This window comes from Triticum aestivum, chromosome 5D (genome assembly GCF_018294505.1).
Source record: "Triticum aestivum cultivar Chinese Spring chromosome 5D, IWGSC CS RefSeq v2.1, whole genome shotgun sequence".
Taxonomy (NCBI): Eukaryota; Viridiplantae; Streptophyta; class Magnoliopsida; order Poales; family Poaceae; genus Triticum; species Triticum aestivum.
Window position 1 is genome coordinate 475,828,534 of NC_057808.1, and position 16,643 is coordinate 475,845,176.

General features: G+C 54.5%; 2 protein-coding genes across 2 annotated transcripts in view; both read right to left on the reverse strand.

The window, feature by feature from the left end:
- Positions 1 to 2,775: 2,775 nt before the first annotated feature.
- Positions 2,776 to 5,447, reverse strand: LOC123122920 (probable protein phosphatase 2C 34). The gene is made up of 4 exons (XM_044543298.1): positions 5,016 to 5,447; positions 4,552 to 4,919; positions 3,460 to 3,696; positions 2,776 to 3,351 (listed from the first exon to the last, which is right to left on the reverse strand). Exons 1-4 carry the CDS (start codon positions 5,272 to 5,274, stop codon positions 3,097 to 3,099), a joined length of 1,119 nt encoding a protein of 372 aa, XP_044399233.1. The 5' UTR covers positions 5,275 to 5,447; the 3' UTR covers positions 2,776 to 3,096.
- Positions 5,448 to 14,364: 8,917 nt separating this feature from the next.
- LOC123122921 (protein arginine N-methyltransferase 2) overlaps positions 14,365 to 16,643 on the reverse strand; it is a 7,912-nt gene continuing 5,633 nt past the window's right edge. Inside the window, exon 2 of the mRNA XM_044543299.1 lies at positions 14,365 to 14,849. Within this exon, the coding sequence (XP_044399234.1) occupies positions 14,536 to 14,849 (314 nt within the window). The 3' untranslated portion in view covers positions 14,365 to 14,535. The remainder of the gene's footprint in view (positions 14,850 to 16,643) is intronic.

Below are 16,643 nucleotides of genomic sequence, written 5' to 3' on the forward strand. Positions count from 1 at the left end.
CTTTTGAGGGTTTAGGGCATCTCCATTTTTATTTTATTTTACAAGAGGGGAATTTAGGGCATCTCCAACGGGCGCCTCTATATCTCGCCTTGAGGAATCCAGCTTCCGACTCGCTGAACGAGCGAACGAGATGGGTCGGCCCACGCGCGCGGCAGGTCACGGCCTATATTTTTTGTACCTTTTTTATACTTTAAAACATTCTAAACAAATATTTGAAAATTTTAATCAAGCATTTAAAAAGATGGTGAGCAAGTGTTTGAAAAATGCTAATCAAGCGTTTAGAAAATGTTAAATGTGTATAGAAAAAATGTTGACCATGTATTCGCAAATTATTAATCTTTTTATTTAAAAACTGTTAATCAAGCACTTAAAAAAAATAAAATGTATACAAAATTGTTGACAATGTATTAAAATATGTTAATATTGTATTTGAAAAAAACCAAAATAACAAAGATAAACAAAAAAAGAAAAAACAGAAACAAAAGAAAAATAAAATGAAAAAAGAAGAATAAAAAAACAGAGAATAAAAAAGAAACGCCTATGCATACGCCTGATCGAAGATCTGGGGTCCCCCCACCCTCCAGCCGCCGGAGCGGACGGCAGAGGTGGAGAGAACCCATAGGCACGTCAACGGTCGCAGTAGGGGAGAAGGGGATCGCCTAGACGTGGGAGAACGGTTTCGCCTCACACCAGGCTATCCATTCTGGACGCCTGGTCTTGCCCGGAGCAGCAACCTGGCTTGTTAATTACATGGTTTAAAAAATGAGGCGTCGGGGGAGAAATTAAATTGCTACTCTGTCGAATTTCGGGTTGTGCAGACCCTTGAGAGGTTCAAACTCTGGGGTGCGTGCGAAGAACTCAACCTCCCCAGTCCGCCTACTCGCCAATCTCACAGCCTAGCTCGTCGCGCTCGAGGGAAAGGGAACACAACAGTTTACCCAGGTTCGGCCCGCCTTATGGTGTAAAACCCTACTCCTGCTTTGTGGTGGATTGGCCTCGTCGGGCTGAGGATGAACTGTTACAGTGGGAGCACAACCTCAGGAGGCGTGTTCTTGAGCTCAAGTGAGCTGGTGAGTTCGTCAGGGTGGAATGGATCTGATCCCTTCTATGGTGGTGACTAGGTCCTATTTATAGTGGCCTTGGTCCTTTTTCCCAAATGAAGGCGGGAAGGGATCCCACAACGGCCAAATTTAAAGGGAGACAACTAGTCATCTTATCCTGACAACAGTAGTTTTCTCCTGCCAAAGCCTCTGGTTGTGACGCCGCGGTGGGCTCGGCGATGACCTCCGTCCTGCCGTCCGGCGGTCTTGGTCTTGTTGCACGGGAATGGAAACCTTTGGCTGGTTCCTCGGGACTCCGCGCCTGCGTTTGCTTCTTTAGCACCAAAAAGGAAACCGGTACACTGCGCCCGCTGGCGCCCGCCTAGCCTTGGTCGTCATGGCTCGCGTCATCTGAGCCTCACAAAATGAGCCTTGCATAGGTATCTCCGCTCCTCGGGAGCCAGCCTGAGGAGGCTGCCCCTTGTGGAGGTCTTGGTGTCGTCCGCCTCGCGAGGGTCTTGAGTTGCCGATGTTGAAACTGGGCCGTACCAGGCCGTCGATGGAGCCACGCCGTGGGCCGCAGACAGGCAAGTCTGGGTACCCCATTCCCAGAACGCCGACATACTCCCTCTGAAAAGTAATATAAGATCTATAGATCACTACTTTAATGAACTTTTAGAGGGAGTATGTCAGATATAAGTGCGGCTTCTTAGCACTGATCAGGCAAGGTTGTGAACCAGACAAGGTTTTCTTATGCTAGATTGACCAGTCAATTTTTTTCAGGTTAAATTTCCCAGACTGGCCCTAACTGCCGAGAGGGGCTCCATTTCTTACGCTAGAACAACAGCTCTCAAAGGTGCTGTGAATAGCGGGCTACACCGCCGGGTACCATAACTCCATAGAACGCATCAAACTGAACAAGCCACAAGACGATAATATGCATCCCCCGGGGAAGAACCGCAAAGCATGCAGTTCTCGTTATGTGGGAGGTTTGGTCTGGCGAGGCGATCAGCAGTCCGGATCCTTTTCCGGATCACCAACCAGATGGCCATTTTGCAACGAAGGGGAGACCAAGCCTTCGATATTGCGCTCGCCACGGTACAAATGGAGATCCCTTGAAACGAGGGCCTTGCACGCCGATTTGGATGGGAATCAACTAGGAGTAGAAGTTTCCGAATTCCACTTCCAACTACCCTCCTGGGCTGGAACGAGTTGCACCTCACTGATCCGCACAAAGTCTGTCGCTTGGTACGCACCACTGGTCACGTTCTCGTTACAAAGGCATTCGGTACCTTTTGCAACGTGCTCTCGTTACAAAGACATTTGGTAGCTGATGGTGGCACTGTCACGGTGTCACTAGTGTACACGGATAACTCATAACTGGGTGCCGGAATTAGGTCATGGTAAGCACTCAGACCTCTCAATAAAGAAACAACTTTCTTCGACAGTGAGTGGATCACCACGAGAAAAAGCGAGACGACACTAGCTAAGAATTTCCCCTTTTCCCCGAGAGCTCCGACAAGAGGGTCGACAACCGGATAAAGAGCCACACCACGACCGACGATGCAAGTGCAAGTGTGCAACTAGCAGGCCGTTTGCCTTTGATCTACTAAAGCCAAGTGATTCCTGATAAGCAACTGGAATCACCATTCAGCGAACACGAGAACGATCGATCGAAAAGTAGATAGAAAAGATACCCGATTTCGGATTTCCCACCAGCACGGACGAATTCACATGATAAAATTCGGGGTGCCCTTTCTAAATTTCAGTATCATATATGCTGCTACCGTTCTAGTTCACGGGTTAATTAACTGCTGGCTAAGCAGAGATACACAAAAAAGAGAGAGTTAAATCCTGCAATTACATACGAAAAAATCATCTCTTCAGACAAAAGTTCCACGCGCCCGCACTACTTATGTACATTCCGCGCATCTCTTTCGGACGCTGCCACTGCAGCTTGCGGTTTGCAGCTTGCGTTGCTGATCTGCAACCCTACCACCATTTTACCACCCTGATCATATAGTCTGAGCTTCTGCTGCCCGTCTGGTCTGGCCTACTAACCGGAGTCGCGGTAAGCCGAGCTGGAGGAGGAGTAGACGTCGACGGGGGCGCTGGTGCAGTTGCTGCTCGAGTCCACCACCCTGGTCTGACGGCGACCCCGGTGCCGGTCGAGGTACACCACGACGACGCTGATGTCGTCGTGGAAATGGCGCCGCACGCCCCGCTCTATCGTCCTCAGGTCATGCACACTGACCTCTCTCTTCTTCGTGGCCTCCTTCAAGGCAGCCCGCACTAGTCGGTTTGCTATACCCTGCACAAATTAACTTGGCGTTATTTCATTTTGTCGAACAGATGATTCATACGCGGAGCAAAACCCCCACACTAGAATAGCAAATGGTACTGTTACATTGGAACCTACCGTTCTTGGGTTCTTGAAGACAATTTGCACAGCAGCATCATCGCTGAGATGCTCCCAAAGACCGTCCGAGGCAAATATTATGAACTGATCGTTTGGTTTGAGCTTGCGAACATGAATTTGTGGTTCAGCGCTAAGAGCTGGCCTCTTCAACGCAATAACAGGGCCGATCTGCCGAAATAATGGGTCCAGGCTATACTCCGGTTTCTTCAAGTATACATCACCAATGGATCTTGACACCTGATGGTACAACAATCAATTGTTAGCTCATGTTATCCATCTCTCTTTTGCTCTGCTTTGCATTGAACTTCATATCATAGGTTCTCCTAACTCCTAAGAGGACAAACTAACTGATGAGTGATGACAAAAAGGCAAGCATAAGCTAATCACCAAACAATAACAAGTTTATTAGCTTTCCAACAATAGATAGAGTATCTTATCACCAAAAGAGAGAAACTATATATGGACTATGATCACAGGATCACAGGAATCAAGGATACGTTATGATCCCAGCAATCCTGGATAGTTTATGAACCCAGGATACTTTATGATCCCAGCAATCCTGGATAGGTTATGGACCCTGGAATCCAGGGTTGACTGTGCAATTTCAGTGTTCGCTTTAAAGTGACAAGAGGAAAATTCTTCAGTATGGTCAGCAAGTTTCCAAAAACACAGTGAATATCTTGTTAAATTGGGCTAGTTACCATTTCTGACATAAGGCCTACTTCATCTAACCCCTTACACAAAGCTAAGTAAGCTGAAGATTGAACAAAAGGGGTCAATTTCTTTCCAATTGTTACCTGGAAACCCACTCAAGGTCAATGACATTAGTTAAGTTCCATGATATGGTATCTAATGGCTCTGCACTAGTACTACCAATTAGGGAGCTCTGAATCTGTGATGCAATTTCGTTACAGCTATCCCATATTTCAGTGTGCAAGCAAACTACCAAAAAATCTAAATCAGGCAAACTGGCAGAGGAACCAAAAGCCGCAGATGTTATCAACAATCAGCGATCCTTGCCTCCGATCTCTGACAGAGAAGCACGAAATTAATCAGACGGGGATGGTAGTATCCTCATCACCGGGCTCTCACCTGAATTATCCCCTTGATCCTCCAGGCCCCCCTGGTGTGCACCACGATCTGCGCGTCGTCCGGGTTGTGCGAGGAGACCTCCATCCGGACCTCCTCGGAGGCGACGTTGTGGTCGGTGGAGAGGCGCTCGGCGACGGCCACCCCGCCGCCGACGACGCGGCGGCCGAGGACGGCGCGGGAGTCGCCGAGGTTGGCGACGTAGAGCGTGTCCCCCGCGATGGCCCCGAGCAGGCAGCAGGAGCCGACGGCGGCCATGCGCGGGCGCTTGGGCCAGGCCTGCCGGACCTCGTGCAGGAAGTCCTCCTCCGCCGCGCCGAACGCCCGCCGGATCGCCTCCGCGGTCACGCCCCCCTGCTCCTTGGCGAAGCCTGCCGAGACAAGACAAGACGTGCAGCAAAATCAGCACCGCGCGCGCGACCATACCATACCGAGAAGAAGGGGAAGGAGAAGAGAAGAGGGCGTACGCTGGACGTGGGGGAAGAGGGCGGAGCGGAGGAAGCGGGAGGCGTCGGGGCCGCCATGGCCGTCGTAGACGCCGACGAGCGTGGCGGAGGGGGAGGCGAGCACCTGCGCCTGGTCCTCCATGACGAGGTTGGCCTGCGCGGCGGCCATGGAGAACTCCCCCGCCGCGTGCGGCCGCAGCTCCGTCTGCCAGAGCATGCCGTCCGCCGCCGCGGCGCCCGGCGGCCAGTGCCCGCAGCACCTCGCCACGGCCCTCAACATCCTTCACCACCAACTAGACAAAAATCTCCGGTAGATCCGAGCTCTCCCCCTCGCTCCTCCTCGTAGTCGTCGTCTCGCCTCGCCGCTCGTCTCTCTGAGAACGAATGAAAGAATGGGGACGGGGACGGGAGGAAATGGAAGTGGAATGGGGATGGGGGGCTCGGGCGGGGGAGGGGTCGGGTTAAGTAACGGCGGGACGTGCCGGGGGAAGGGGAAAGCGCGTGGGTGATGGAGAGTGGGAGGAAGGGGGTCTACGGTGGTTATCCTGTGCGGTGTCGCGTCGTAGGATTGGATGGATGGATGGATGGATGGGTTTGACTTGTCGTCCTTCCTTTTTCCGGTGCGTTTTTCTGGAACTTGTTGGTTTCTGACAGGTGGGCTCCTGCGTGCATCACTAATCGACTGACTATCGGTGGTGATAGGTCGTTGCCGCTATCTATCACATTTGAGCCTAATTATGACGGAGGGTCATAAACAATCCTGGCTGCAAACAGCGGCTCGTCACGGCTTGGCCGTTGATGCTCTCCAAGTTTGTAGAGGTGTAGGTCCGGAGACCAGGCACGGCACGCAACGGGGGTGTGGGTGTGACCGTGACGAGGTGGCGATCACGGCGCCACGTCCTTGCCACGACGGGAAGAATGACTGGATCGAGGTAGATAAGTACTGGTAGTATAACAGGAATACGGGAAGATTCGGTCAAAAACATAGTAACAAGGAAACGGGAGGCGGTGCAGCATTGAAGAGGGAGCGGCCGGGCAGCAACCTACGTACGTAAAGAGATGATGAAAAGCAACGAACTCCGTTGAAAAGAAGTAACGAGCGGCGAGTGAGAACCCGGGTAGTGTGCAGCAGGCGCCGCACGGAAGCACGGGAATCATAACTTTGTTTGTTTGTTTCTAGAACTAGTAAAGCGCACACTACTCTACTTGGAAAAACCATGCCGCGTAGAGGTACACCCTACTTGCAGCTAATAGTATAATCAACGGCCGTGATCGCCGCTCCAGGAGAAAAAACAAAGGTTACGGCTAATAAACAAACCATTAATCGCAGTGAGTGGCCTTTGATTGCGGGACAGCTCTGATAGTGGCCTTCGATAAGTGGACTTTTTGCTGATAGGCGGGTAGTGGTGGCAGATATTTATTCACGTTATTACGTGGCTCCGGACCCCGAGGCCGAGGCAGACAGCGCAGCGCGCCGGTCCTTCCGCAGAGAAAAGCACGGTGCGGCGACGTCACGGCGGACGCGTGACGGGCCCCGTGACGACGGCCACGACAAGCGAACGCCGGTCGACCGGCGGCCCCGTCTCCTCGGTGGACGATGGATTCATCTCATCCACGTCGCGGCGTCGACGATGCTGCTACTCCTCAGCTAAAGAGAGCGCTAGTTGGCCTTGGCGAAGCCGGTCCGTGCACGCTCAGTGTCAGTGGTGTGGTCTTCCTCTCACCGAGCGCAGGAGGTGCGTGGGAACGGAACAGGCCCAAGCGTCCAGCAGTGTCTTGCGCCTGCGGTCGACGGTTTCCGCCCACGGGATCGGAAGAACGACGTGCGCCCGGTCCGTCGCTACGTTCACTGTCGCGGGCAATGTTTCAGAATAATAACAGGGAATGAAAACGACGCTTCCAGAAAGTCCTCGAGGTCGACCATGCTTTTTTTCTTCGCTTTGCTTTGCTGCCGGCGCCCGTGCCACGGGACGGGAGGGCGCTGTCCGGTCCGGTGGCCGTGTCCCCGCCGGCCGCCGTGCCGCTTCGCTTCACACGGGAGAGGCTCGTGCGCGAGTCTGAACGTCGCTCAGTGGACACCGGTGGTAAAGCGGTGCTTTGGAGTACTTGTTAGTCTGGTCTCCAGCTAGCCGGGCAAAGCAGGTGGCTGCTCAGGTTGTTGCCTGCCGCTCTACTCGCCTCTTTTTCTTTATCGATCTGGGTTCAAACCGTAATGGGTCGTCCCATTGAAGTTGCTCTAACGTATTCTCCTGTAAAGGAAATCATTTGAGCACATCACGCTTGGATGCGTCTAGATGCTCTCCAAGGTTTTCTATAGTGGCGCTAGCCTGGAGCTCAGGCAGCGCACGCGACAGCGACGCCGCGAGGTGGCCACGGACAAACGGTGCCACGTGGTCATCCTATACGTACCACGAGGATGATAGGACATGGCTCGATACGGCGTACGTACAGCGACGAAATACGTACGTGCTCACTAGAAGCCGGATCCGGCATTGAATGCACCAGCTGAAAAAGAGCGGCGGGCGAGAAAACAGGCCGGTTGCTTGTTTGACGGACGCGACACGTACGGGAATAAAAGCCGGGAATAATTTCTAACCGTTTGTTTTGCTCAGCTACTTGCACGGTCGAGGCAGCCCAGGAAAGGCTGGCCGTACGCTCGCTCCGCTGATCTTTCGTGGTCTCTCTGTCACCCGAACTCCAGAGTCGTGGTAAGAAAAATCTCTCTGGTCTCTCAAGATGCTCGTTGTAGTACTCCCGCAGAAGAAAAGAGCACTCCTGGATGCTCGGTGATTGACGGCCTACGATTAATCCCAGTAAAAAATTGTTATCACTCCTGGTAATTAAGGTAGATGCTTTCACTGCGGTACAGCTGTGATGATAAGTGGACTTTGAGGCCGCCTGGGCGTGATAGGCGGGCAGTGGCGGCAGATATTTACGTGGCGGAGCCCGGGGCGAGACGTGTCGACCGCTCCAGAAAAAGCGACCGAGGACGGCAACGTGAGAGCGGTGGGCGGCCGCCATGCTCCGAAACCGGCCGCCCGGCCCAGCTCCGAAACCGGCCGCCCAGCCCGGCCCAGCTCTTCCTCGGTGGTGGATTGGACGGATTCACACCGGTTCTTTCCTCGCCCGCCGCACGGGCAGCAACGAGAGCGCAACTTGGCCTCCTCCTCCCGGTGAAATGCCGGAGAAAAGGGTCCACCGGCCGGAGTGGCGGAGCAGCGGCACGGCCATTAACCAACCAACCAACCAACGAGCCCTTTGGGAGCAGTTGGAAAACGACGTGGCCAGAAAGTCGCCGAGGTCGACGGCTCGCTTGCCAGTGCTAGCAGTACTATAGTCGTCTGCCCGTGTCACGAGAGGTGCGCGCCGTGCGCCATGCCGCCCCGCCCACAGGAAAAGGCCAGACCAACCGCGTCCGCCCGCGCTCCTCGCGAGTCCAAGAATGTAGGTGGATCCGTGGATGGTGGCAACGACTGTAGCGCTACTGCTACTTGAGTGACTGACGACCCGCCGGGCAAGCAGGCGCAGGTCGTCACTTTCTCTACGCGGGAAACTCGCGTCCAGAGCGTACGGAGAAAGCCCAGCGGCGGGCGTTCCAAGCGTCGGGTCACGGGAAAACGGCGAGCCACGCGTGATGCGTCTCCGCGTTCCAAGTACAGTAGTAGTTTCAGTGTAGCGTGGCCGCTGCGCTGACCCAACAACACGCACGCTCCGTATAACTGTCTGCAAGCGTCACCGCAGGACCGAACTACACAACGCCCTCAGATTCAAGCCTGGTCGTACCAACCAATCTTATCTGATGCCTCCAGTACTGGATCTGTGGATGTACCTAAAAAACGACGAGAAAAATCCCAGCCACTTTCCACCGGAGTTCTTTCATCGACCACAATCCGCACTCACGCACGCACAGACGCAAGCAAGCTTGACCTGATGATCGTGAACAAACGTACAGCAGCAACATACATCTAGTAGAAGTTCGATTACAGGTAGTAAGAGCAACGCCAACGCGCCGACCTATTTCGTCCGCTGTGTCCGTTTGAGTCGCCGGAGGTGAGCGTGGTGGTGACGTCCACGCCCGCGCCCGTGTCCGTGTCCACCAACCTCAACGCCACGCCGTGCATCATCCTCCGGAGGGCGCGAGGAAACGCCCACGGGAGATGCCAGCCGGTGTGCTCTTCGGCGCCCGCAACCTGTTTGATAGAATGCCAACGGCCGACGACGATGAAACGGCCAACCGTTTCATCATCGAGAACATCATTTTCAAAGGTGGTGCCGCGGCTGCTGGCTTCGCTTGCGGTGCCGCCGCGACTGCCTACGATCCCGATGAGGCCCAAAGCCAAGACGACCGAGTGCCATTCACGCCGGTGACCTATGATCAAGTTGGCATGCATGATGCCTTCATGGAAGATCAGGTCGCCCTGGGCGGCTTCCCGCTCGACCACGAGTTTTTAGAGGACTACGGCCTCGAGGAAGAGGATGAAATGGACATCGACGGGGAGCCTTTTGTTCGAGGATGAGCTCGTCAACCAAGCCGTCGGGGCGAAGTCGAAGCGCAAGAGCAAGCGGACAATGGCATACACGCCGTCCGGGGACAGGCTCCTTTGTGAGTGTTGGAGGGACATTGGGCAAGACCCCAAGGTCGGCGCCGAAGAAAAGGCATCAACCTTTTGGATTCGTGTCCATCGTGAGTTCCATGAACGCAAAAAGTTTGCGCCGTATCAAATGCATAGCAAGCGTGGGTGGGTGTCCCTTTCAAAAGCGATGGTGAGAGATACAACAAGAGTGCAACAAGTTTTGTGCCACCCTTGAGAGCACCAAGGCACGCCGCGTGAGCGTGCATCGACATGGAAGATATGGTATACATGCGGCTCTCTTCGTTTCCATTCCCGTTATGCTTGCACGTCCATTTGGATATCCATTTGCCCATATGCTTGCATCCTATTCATAAGTAGGCATTTCAAACTTTCGAGGCATTCAAGGTCAAACATGACAGCAAGTCCTTCAACCTCTCCCATTGTCGGATGGTCATCAACACGGAGGAGAAGTTCAAGGCGTAATATGCCGCCCTTATGGCGCGTGGTGGGGGGGGAGGCAGTTGTGGAGAGGGTTGGGAAGGGCGAAAAGCCATGGCCGCGGGGGGAAACCAACTCCAAGAAGGAGGACAAGCGGGATGCGGCGTCGATTGCCTTGCTTGCAACCGTGGAGGGCATGATGAGCAAAAATGACTCAAGGGAGGAGATGTTGGAAATATGCCCTAGAGGCAATAATAAATAGGTTATTATTATATTTCCTTGTTTATGATAATCGTTTATTATCCATGCTAGAATTGTATTGATAGGAAACTCAGATACATGTGTGGATACATAGACAACACCATGTCCCTAGTAAGCCTCTAGTTGACTAGCTCGTTGATCAATAGATGGTTACGGTTTCCTGACCATGGACATTGGATGTCGTTGATAACGGGATCACATCATTAGGAGAATGATGTGATGGACAAGACCCAATCCTAAGCCTAGCACAAGATCGTGTAGTTCGTTAGCTCAGAGCTTTTCTAATGTCAAGTATCATTTCCTTAGACCATGAGATTGTGCAACTCCCGGATACCGTAGGAATGCTTTGGGTGTACCAAACATCACAACGTAACTGGGTGGCTATAAAGGTGCACTACAGGTATCTCCGAAAGTGACTGTTGGGTTGGCACGAATCGAGACTGGGATTTGTCACTCCGTGTAAACGGAGAGGTATCTCTGGGCCCACTCAGTAGGACATCATCATAATGTGCACAATGTGACCAAGGAGTTGATCACGGGATGATGTGAGTTACGGAACGAGTAAAGAGACTTGCCGGTAACGAGATTGAACAAGGTATAGGGATACCGACGATCGAATCTCGGGCAAGTAACATACCGATAGACAAAGGGAATTGTATACAGGATTGATTGAATCCCCGACATCGTGGTTCATCCGATGAGATCATCGTGGAACATGTGGGAGCCAACATGGGTATCCAGATCCCGCTGTTGGTTATTGGCCGGAGAACGTCTCGGTCATGTCTGCATGATTCCCGAACCCGTAGGGTCTACACGCTTAAGGTTCGATGACGCTAGGGTATAGGGAAAGTATGTACGTGGTTACCGAATGTTGTTCGGAGTCCCGGATGAGATCCCGGACGTCACGAGGAGTTCCGGAATGGTCCGGAGGTAAAGATTTATATATAGGAAGTATGGTTTTGGCCACCGAAAGTGTTCCGGGCATCACCGGTAGTGTACCGGGACCACCGGAGGGGTCCGGAGGTCCACCGGGAGGGGCCACGGGGCCCCGGAGGCATACATGGGCCAAGTGTGAGAAGGGACCAGCCCCTAGGTGGGCTGGGGCGCCTCCCCACCAAGGCCCATGCGCCTGGAGAGAAGAGGGGGCAAACCCTAGGGCAGATGGGCCCTAAAGGCCCATGCCTGGTGCGCCTCCCTCTCCCCCCCACTTGGCCGCCACCCTAGATGGGTTTTGGGGCTGCCGCACCCCTTGGGGTGGAAACCCTAGAGGGGGCGCAGCCCCCTCCCTCTCCCCTATATATAGTTGAGGTATTGGGGGCTGCAAATATATGAGTTTTCCTCTCCCTGGCGCAGCCCTACCTCCTCCTCCTCCTCTCCCGCGGTGCTTGGCGAAGCCCTGCGGGATTGCCACGCTCCTCCATCACCACCACGCCGTCGTGCTGCTGCTGGATGGAGTCTTCCCAAACCTCTCCCCTCTCTCCTTGCTGGATCAAGGCGTGGGAGACGTCATCGGGCTGCACGTGTGTTGAACGCGGAGGCACCGTTCTTCGGTGCTTAGATCGGAATCAACCGCGATCTGAATCGCTACGAGTACGACTCCCTCATCCGCGTTCTTGCAACGCTTCCGCATCGCGATCTACAAGGGTATGTAGATGCACTCCCCTTCCCCTCGTTGCTAGGTTACTCCATAGATTGATCTTGGTGATGCGTAGAAAATTTTGAATTTCTGCTACGTTCCCCAACAGGAGAAGCGTCGATAGGACTAGGAAGAGCAAATGAATGCCTTCATGGAGATCCAAAGGAGGAGGCTTGAGATGAAGGCGGAGAAGCAAGACGTGATGCTTAAGATGGAGGCGGAGAAACAAGCCAAGATGGTCGAGATCGAGGCCGCCAATGCCAAGACCAAGGCGAAAGAAGTGGCGCTCGCTAGCATGATGACGGGGGTGGAGATCATGAAGATGGACCTGAACATCGTGTCGCCGACGAAGAGGCTATAGTTCGAGAAGATGCAGGCAGACATGCTCAAATTCGACGACGAGTGATCTATGGCGGAGAGCGTCATCCCCTTTTTGTATGCCGGCAAGTGTGCTGACATAACCATGGCCGAAATGGCGTGGTCAAATTCCTGCCCCTTTTTGTGTGCTGGCATGTGTGCCGACCGCTGGCAAGTGCGTCAGCATGAAATGTGTTGTGTTTTTTTTGGAGGCTGGCATGTTGTCGACTTGAACTTTGGACGATGGCATGGCCGCTGGCACGATCTACGGCCGCGGCCTTTTAAATTTATGTGCGGACATAAAATGGATCGTATGATTTAGACGCACAACCGACCTAAAATATAAAAAAATGGATGCTGAGCGGGCAGCCGATTCAAATAGACACAAAATAAACAAAACACAAGTTCATTTGAGTCGGCGCTCCGACATACTCTACTAGTACTAGAAAATATCTGAGCGCGCATCACCCTTCTGCATCTAGACGCTTTCCAAGTTTTTATACTCGTATGTATACTTGCTTGGAGACGATCAGACGAGGCAGCGCACGCGACAGCGACATGGACATCTAGAATGTGAGGTGGTGACAAAACAGTGACACGTGGTCATACAATACGGAGTACCACTACGAAGACGATAGGATATGGCTCCAAGCTAAGATGTCGCGGTACGGCGTATAGGCGAGGAGATACTGGAAGGCGGATACGGCATTGAAGGCGCCGGCTGCAAAGAGCGGCGAGTGAGAAAACAGGGAGCTTGCTTGTTTGACGGACGCAACACGTACGGGAAGCCGGGAATAATTTCTAACCCTTTGTTCTGTCCAGCTGCTTGCACGGTCGAGGCAGCGCAGCAAAGGCTGGCCGTACGCTGAGTTCGTGGTCTGTCTGTCACAGATCTCCAGAGTCGTGGTAAGAAAATTCTCTGGTTTCTCAAGATGCTCATTGTACTCCCGCGAAAAAAGAAGGAAAGGTAGATGCTCGGCAATCAACGGTCTACTACGATTCATCCCAGTAGAAAATGTTATCACTCCCGGTAATTAAGCTTTCACTGCGGTACAGCTGTGATGATAAGTGGACTTTGAGGCCGCCTGGGCGTGATAGGCGGGTAGTGGCGGCAGATATTTACGTGGCGAGACGTGTCGACCGCTCCAGAAAAAGCGAGCGAGGACGGCAACGTGAGAGCGGTGGGCGGCCGCCATGCTCCGAAACCGGCCGCCCGGCCCAGCTCCTCCTCGGCGGTGGATTGGACGGGTTCACATCGATTCTTCCTTGCTCTGTCACCGCACGGGCAACAAGAGCGCAACTTGGGCTCCTCCTCCTGGCAAAACGCTGGGAAAAGTGCATCCTCGCTGTTCATCTTCACCCGGCGAAGCACACGAGTGTCTCTGTGATCTGCCGCTACGTGCAACGAACCAGCGGGCCACCGCCCTGGGTGGCGGAGCAGCGGCACGGGTGCCCTGGCCATTAACCAACGAACGAGCCCTTTGGGAGCAGTTGGAGAAGGACGTGGCCGGAAAGTCGACGAGGCCGACGGCTCGCTGGCTACCAGTGGCCCGCCCGGACGGGAGGTGCGCGGCTTGCCAGCGCCACATCTCCCCGCCCACACAGCTCGCAAAAGACCGACGAGGAGGAGACGAGCCGAGTCAAAGGAATGTACTGTAGGTGGGTGGTGCTAGAAATAGTAGTGCCAGCTGACTGGCTGACTTACTCTGACTAGTACTAGCAGCATACTTGGCTCGCCGGGCAAAGCAGGTCGTTTTTGGTTCCGGGATTTGCCTAACCACATCCTCACCGTGTGGCTGGCGTGGCGAAGCAGGTCGCTCGTTGCTTCTGCACGGAGAACCCGCGTCCAGAAGCGCAGGGACAAAAGCCCGGCGTTCCACGGCTGAGGATCACGGAAAAACGGCCGGCGCGTCGCCTTCTGGTTGTCCAAAACTGAATGTCGCGTGCCGTAACTGCCCGCGGGACAGAATCGCAGAATGCTCCGAGACGATGATGAGAGAGATCCCAAGCTAGCTTGCCCATGAAGCGTCCTCGCACAGCTGACGCTTCCGGCAGCACCACAAGACACAAGTGTCACCGGTCAGCAGCAGTTGTACATCCAAAGTGACAAGAAGAATCCATGCCAGGAACCAAATTCTTCCATCGACAGCAATCCACAAGCAGGCAAGCTTGACCTAATCCTCAACAAGCGTACAACAGCGAACAAAAACCTAGTAATAGTACAATCTTAATCGCTAGTAACACAGATTCAGTACCCCATTAGCAGGGACAAATTCTACTCTGATTCAGATTCGGCCTGGCAGACGGGGAGGTGGTAGGTGTCCAGCTGCCAGTACTTCTGCTTCACCCCCTCCCACACCTCCGCCTTGAGGCAGTCCCTGACGGGGAGAGGGACGAACTGCGTCGAGTACCCGAGGCTCGCCAGCTCCATCGCCACCAGCTGGCAGTACACCACGTGGAAGAAGGCGTTGTCGCCGCACAGCCCGTTGAAGTAGGAGTAGACCCCTCCCGGATTCAGCAGCTTCGGGAGGTGCTCGTGGAACTCCCTCATGTCCTCGTAGTACTCCCCGTAGGTGTCGAAGAATATACCTGCGCACGCCCAAAAGACGCAGTTAGCAGCATTCAGAAACAGCGGTTCCCTAGATTTTCTTCAGGCTTACAGTGAGAAGCCAATCAAGCACAGAAATTTTAAAATATGACCGCTAAAGTTGTTGTTGTTTTTTTTTTGACGGAGCTACGGCGGGTTTACGCCAGCCTGAACCATTTTCATTATCATAAGTAAGACTGAGATACAAACACAACGGCTACACAAGTGCAGCACCCAACACACACAAGAAGGAATGAGGTACAACAGAGAAGAACCAGGAAATGAGATAAACAAACAGCCGACACCAAGAATTTAGCACCCATCACCACTCGTAGACCATGAGGAGCGGGAACTCATATTGTTGGATAAGTCGAAAGGAGAATCAACACTGAGAAGACGAAGAGAAGAAGTTGCCCGCTACCGTGCGATCACTCGGCACCTTGAAGAGCTAGGAGAGTCACAGCCACCGTCGAAGGGCTTCTCAATGCCTAGTCACGACGCGGCGGAGAGATCCACAGACCATGACGAAGGGCAAAGTTCCGCCGAGACAGCCCCGCACCTCCTCTGGGCCACACCACGGCCACCATCACAAATAGAGGGAACCAGAGCACTATGCGAGGCAACCAAACCTCAAACGTCGTCGAAGGGCACCGAAGTCTGAGACCTCACCGCCGCCATGAGCCCCCAAGAGAGAGATCGACCAACAGCACAAGGATGACCAAGGGAAAGGCCGCCGCCACAAATCACTTCCACCACCACCACCACCACCAGCACTGAACAGACCAACAACAACCCAGTCACATACCAACAGACCAACCGCACTCGAGCCGAGACTACAAACAAACCACCACGGCTCAATGGCTCCAAAGACAACGCCCCCAAGGGGGCAACGACGTCAAAGACCTCGTCGATGTCCGATCCAAGGATGGAGGATCTAGGCTTTCGCCCGGAGCACATTAGAGGACGCAATGCGGGAGCCTCACAATGACGCCTCCAAGGAGGAAAACGGCGCCCGAGGGCGTCGCCATCATCGATGCCAGCAAGGCCGGCACAAGGCTTTCGCCTGAAGCATCGCACACCGGACCTCTCCGCATACGGTGGCCGCCGAGTCCGGCAAGCATAGGAGCGCGAGACCTCCCATCCCCCTGCAATTCTGCGGCGAGCGTCCTCACCGCTGCTAGCAGGATGCACCTCCATTAACGCAACTGCTCACCTCGAGCACCGGCGCCGACAGGAGCGGAGATCAGGCCTGTCCACCACAGCTCCTCCTCCCCCACCACCATTCCACCCCCAGATCCACCTCCTCAGCCTAGCTCGCCGGACTGGAAGCCAGCCCACACAAGCCAACGAGCCCAGCGCCTCCGACGCTCACCCTGGACGACACCACCGGAGGTCGCCAGCCCGGCATCGCGTTCCTGCAGCCGGAGAGAGCCCCAAGTGTTGCCCCACCCGAGCGCGCAGGGAGCAGACAGCGAGGACCCAGATCTAGTCCACCCGGCCGCCGATGCGCGCCCACCGCTGCACGTCCTTCCAGAACGAGACGGGCAGAGCCGCCGGAGGCCACCAGGACGCCGCCGACGGGAGAAACCGCCAAGGGATGGAAGAACGGCCCCCCCAAATGGAGGCCGATGCGCCTAGGCAGCGACGCAGTCGGGCGGAGAGCGAGCACCCCGCCGCCACCTTCACCGGGCACGCACGGGCTTCGCCGGCGTCCCCTCGGGCGGCGGCGACGCGGGGGAAGGAGGGGTGGAAGGCCCTGGCGGCGGCGGCGACTAGGGTTTCCCCCGTGTCGCCGG

What these genes read in the sequence shown, in the direction of transcription:
- LOC123122920 (XM_044543298.1), bottom strand. Translation starts at nt 5,274, where the DNA reads ATGTTGAGGGCCGTGGCGAGGTGCTGCGGGCACTGGCCGCCGGGCGCC. An exon ending in CCTCTTCCCCCACGTCCAGC is followed by an intron (nt 4,920 to 5,015) that starts GTACGCCCTCTT and finishes TTGTCTCGGCAG; the next exon opens with GCTTCGCCAAGGAGCAGGGG. An exon ending in TCTTCAAGAACCCAAGAACG is followed by an intron (nt 3,352 to 3,459) that starts GTAGGTTCCAAT and finishes TAATTTGTGCAG; the next exon opens with GGTATAGCAAACCGACTAGT.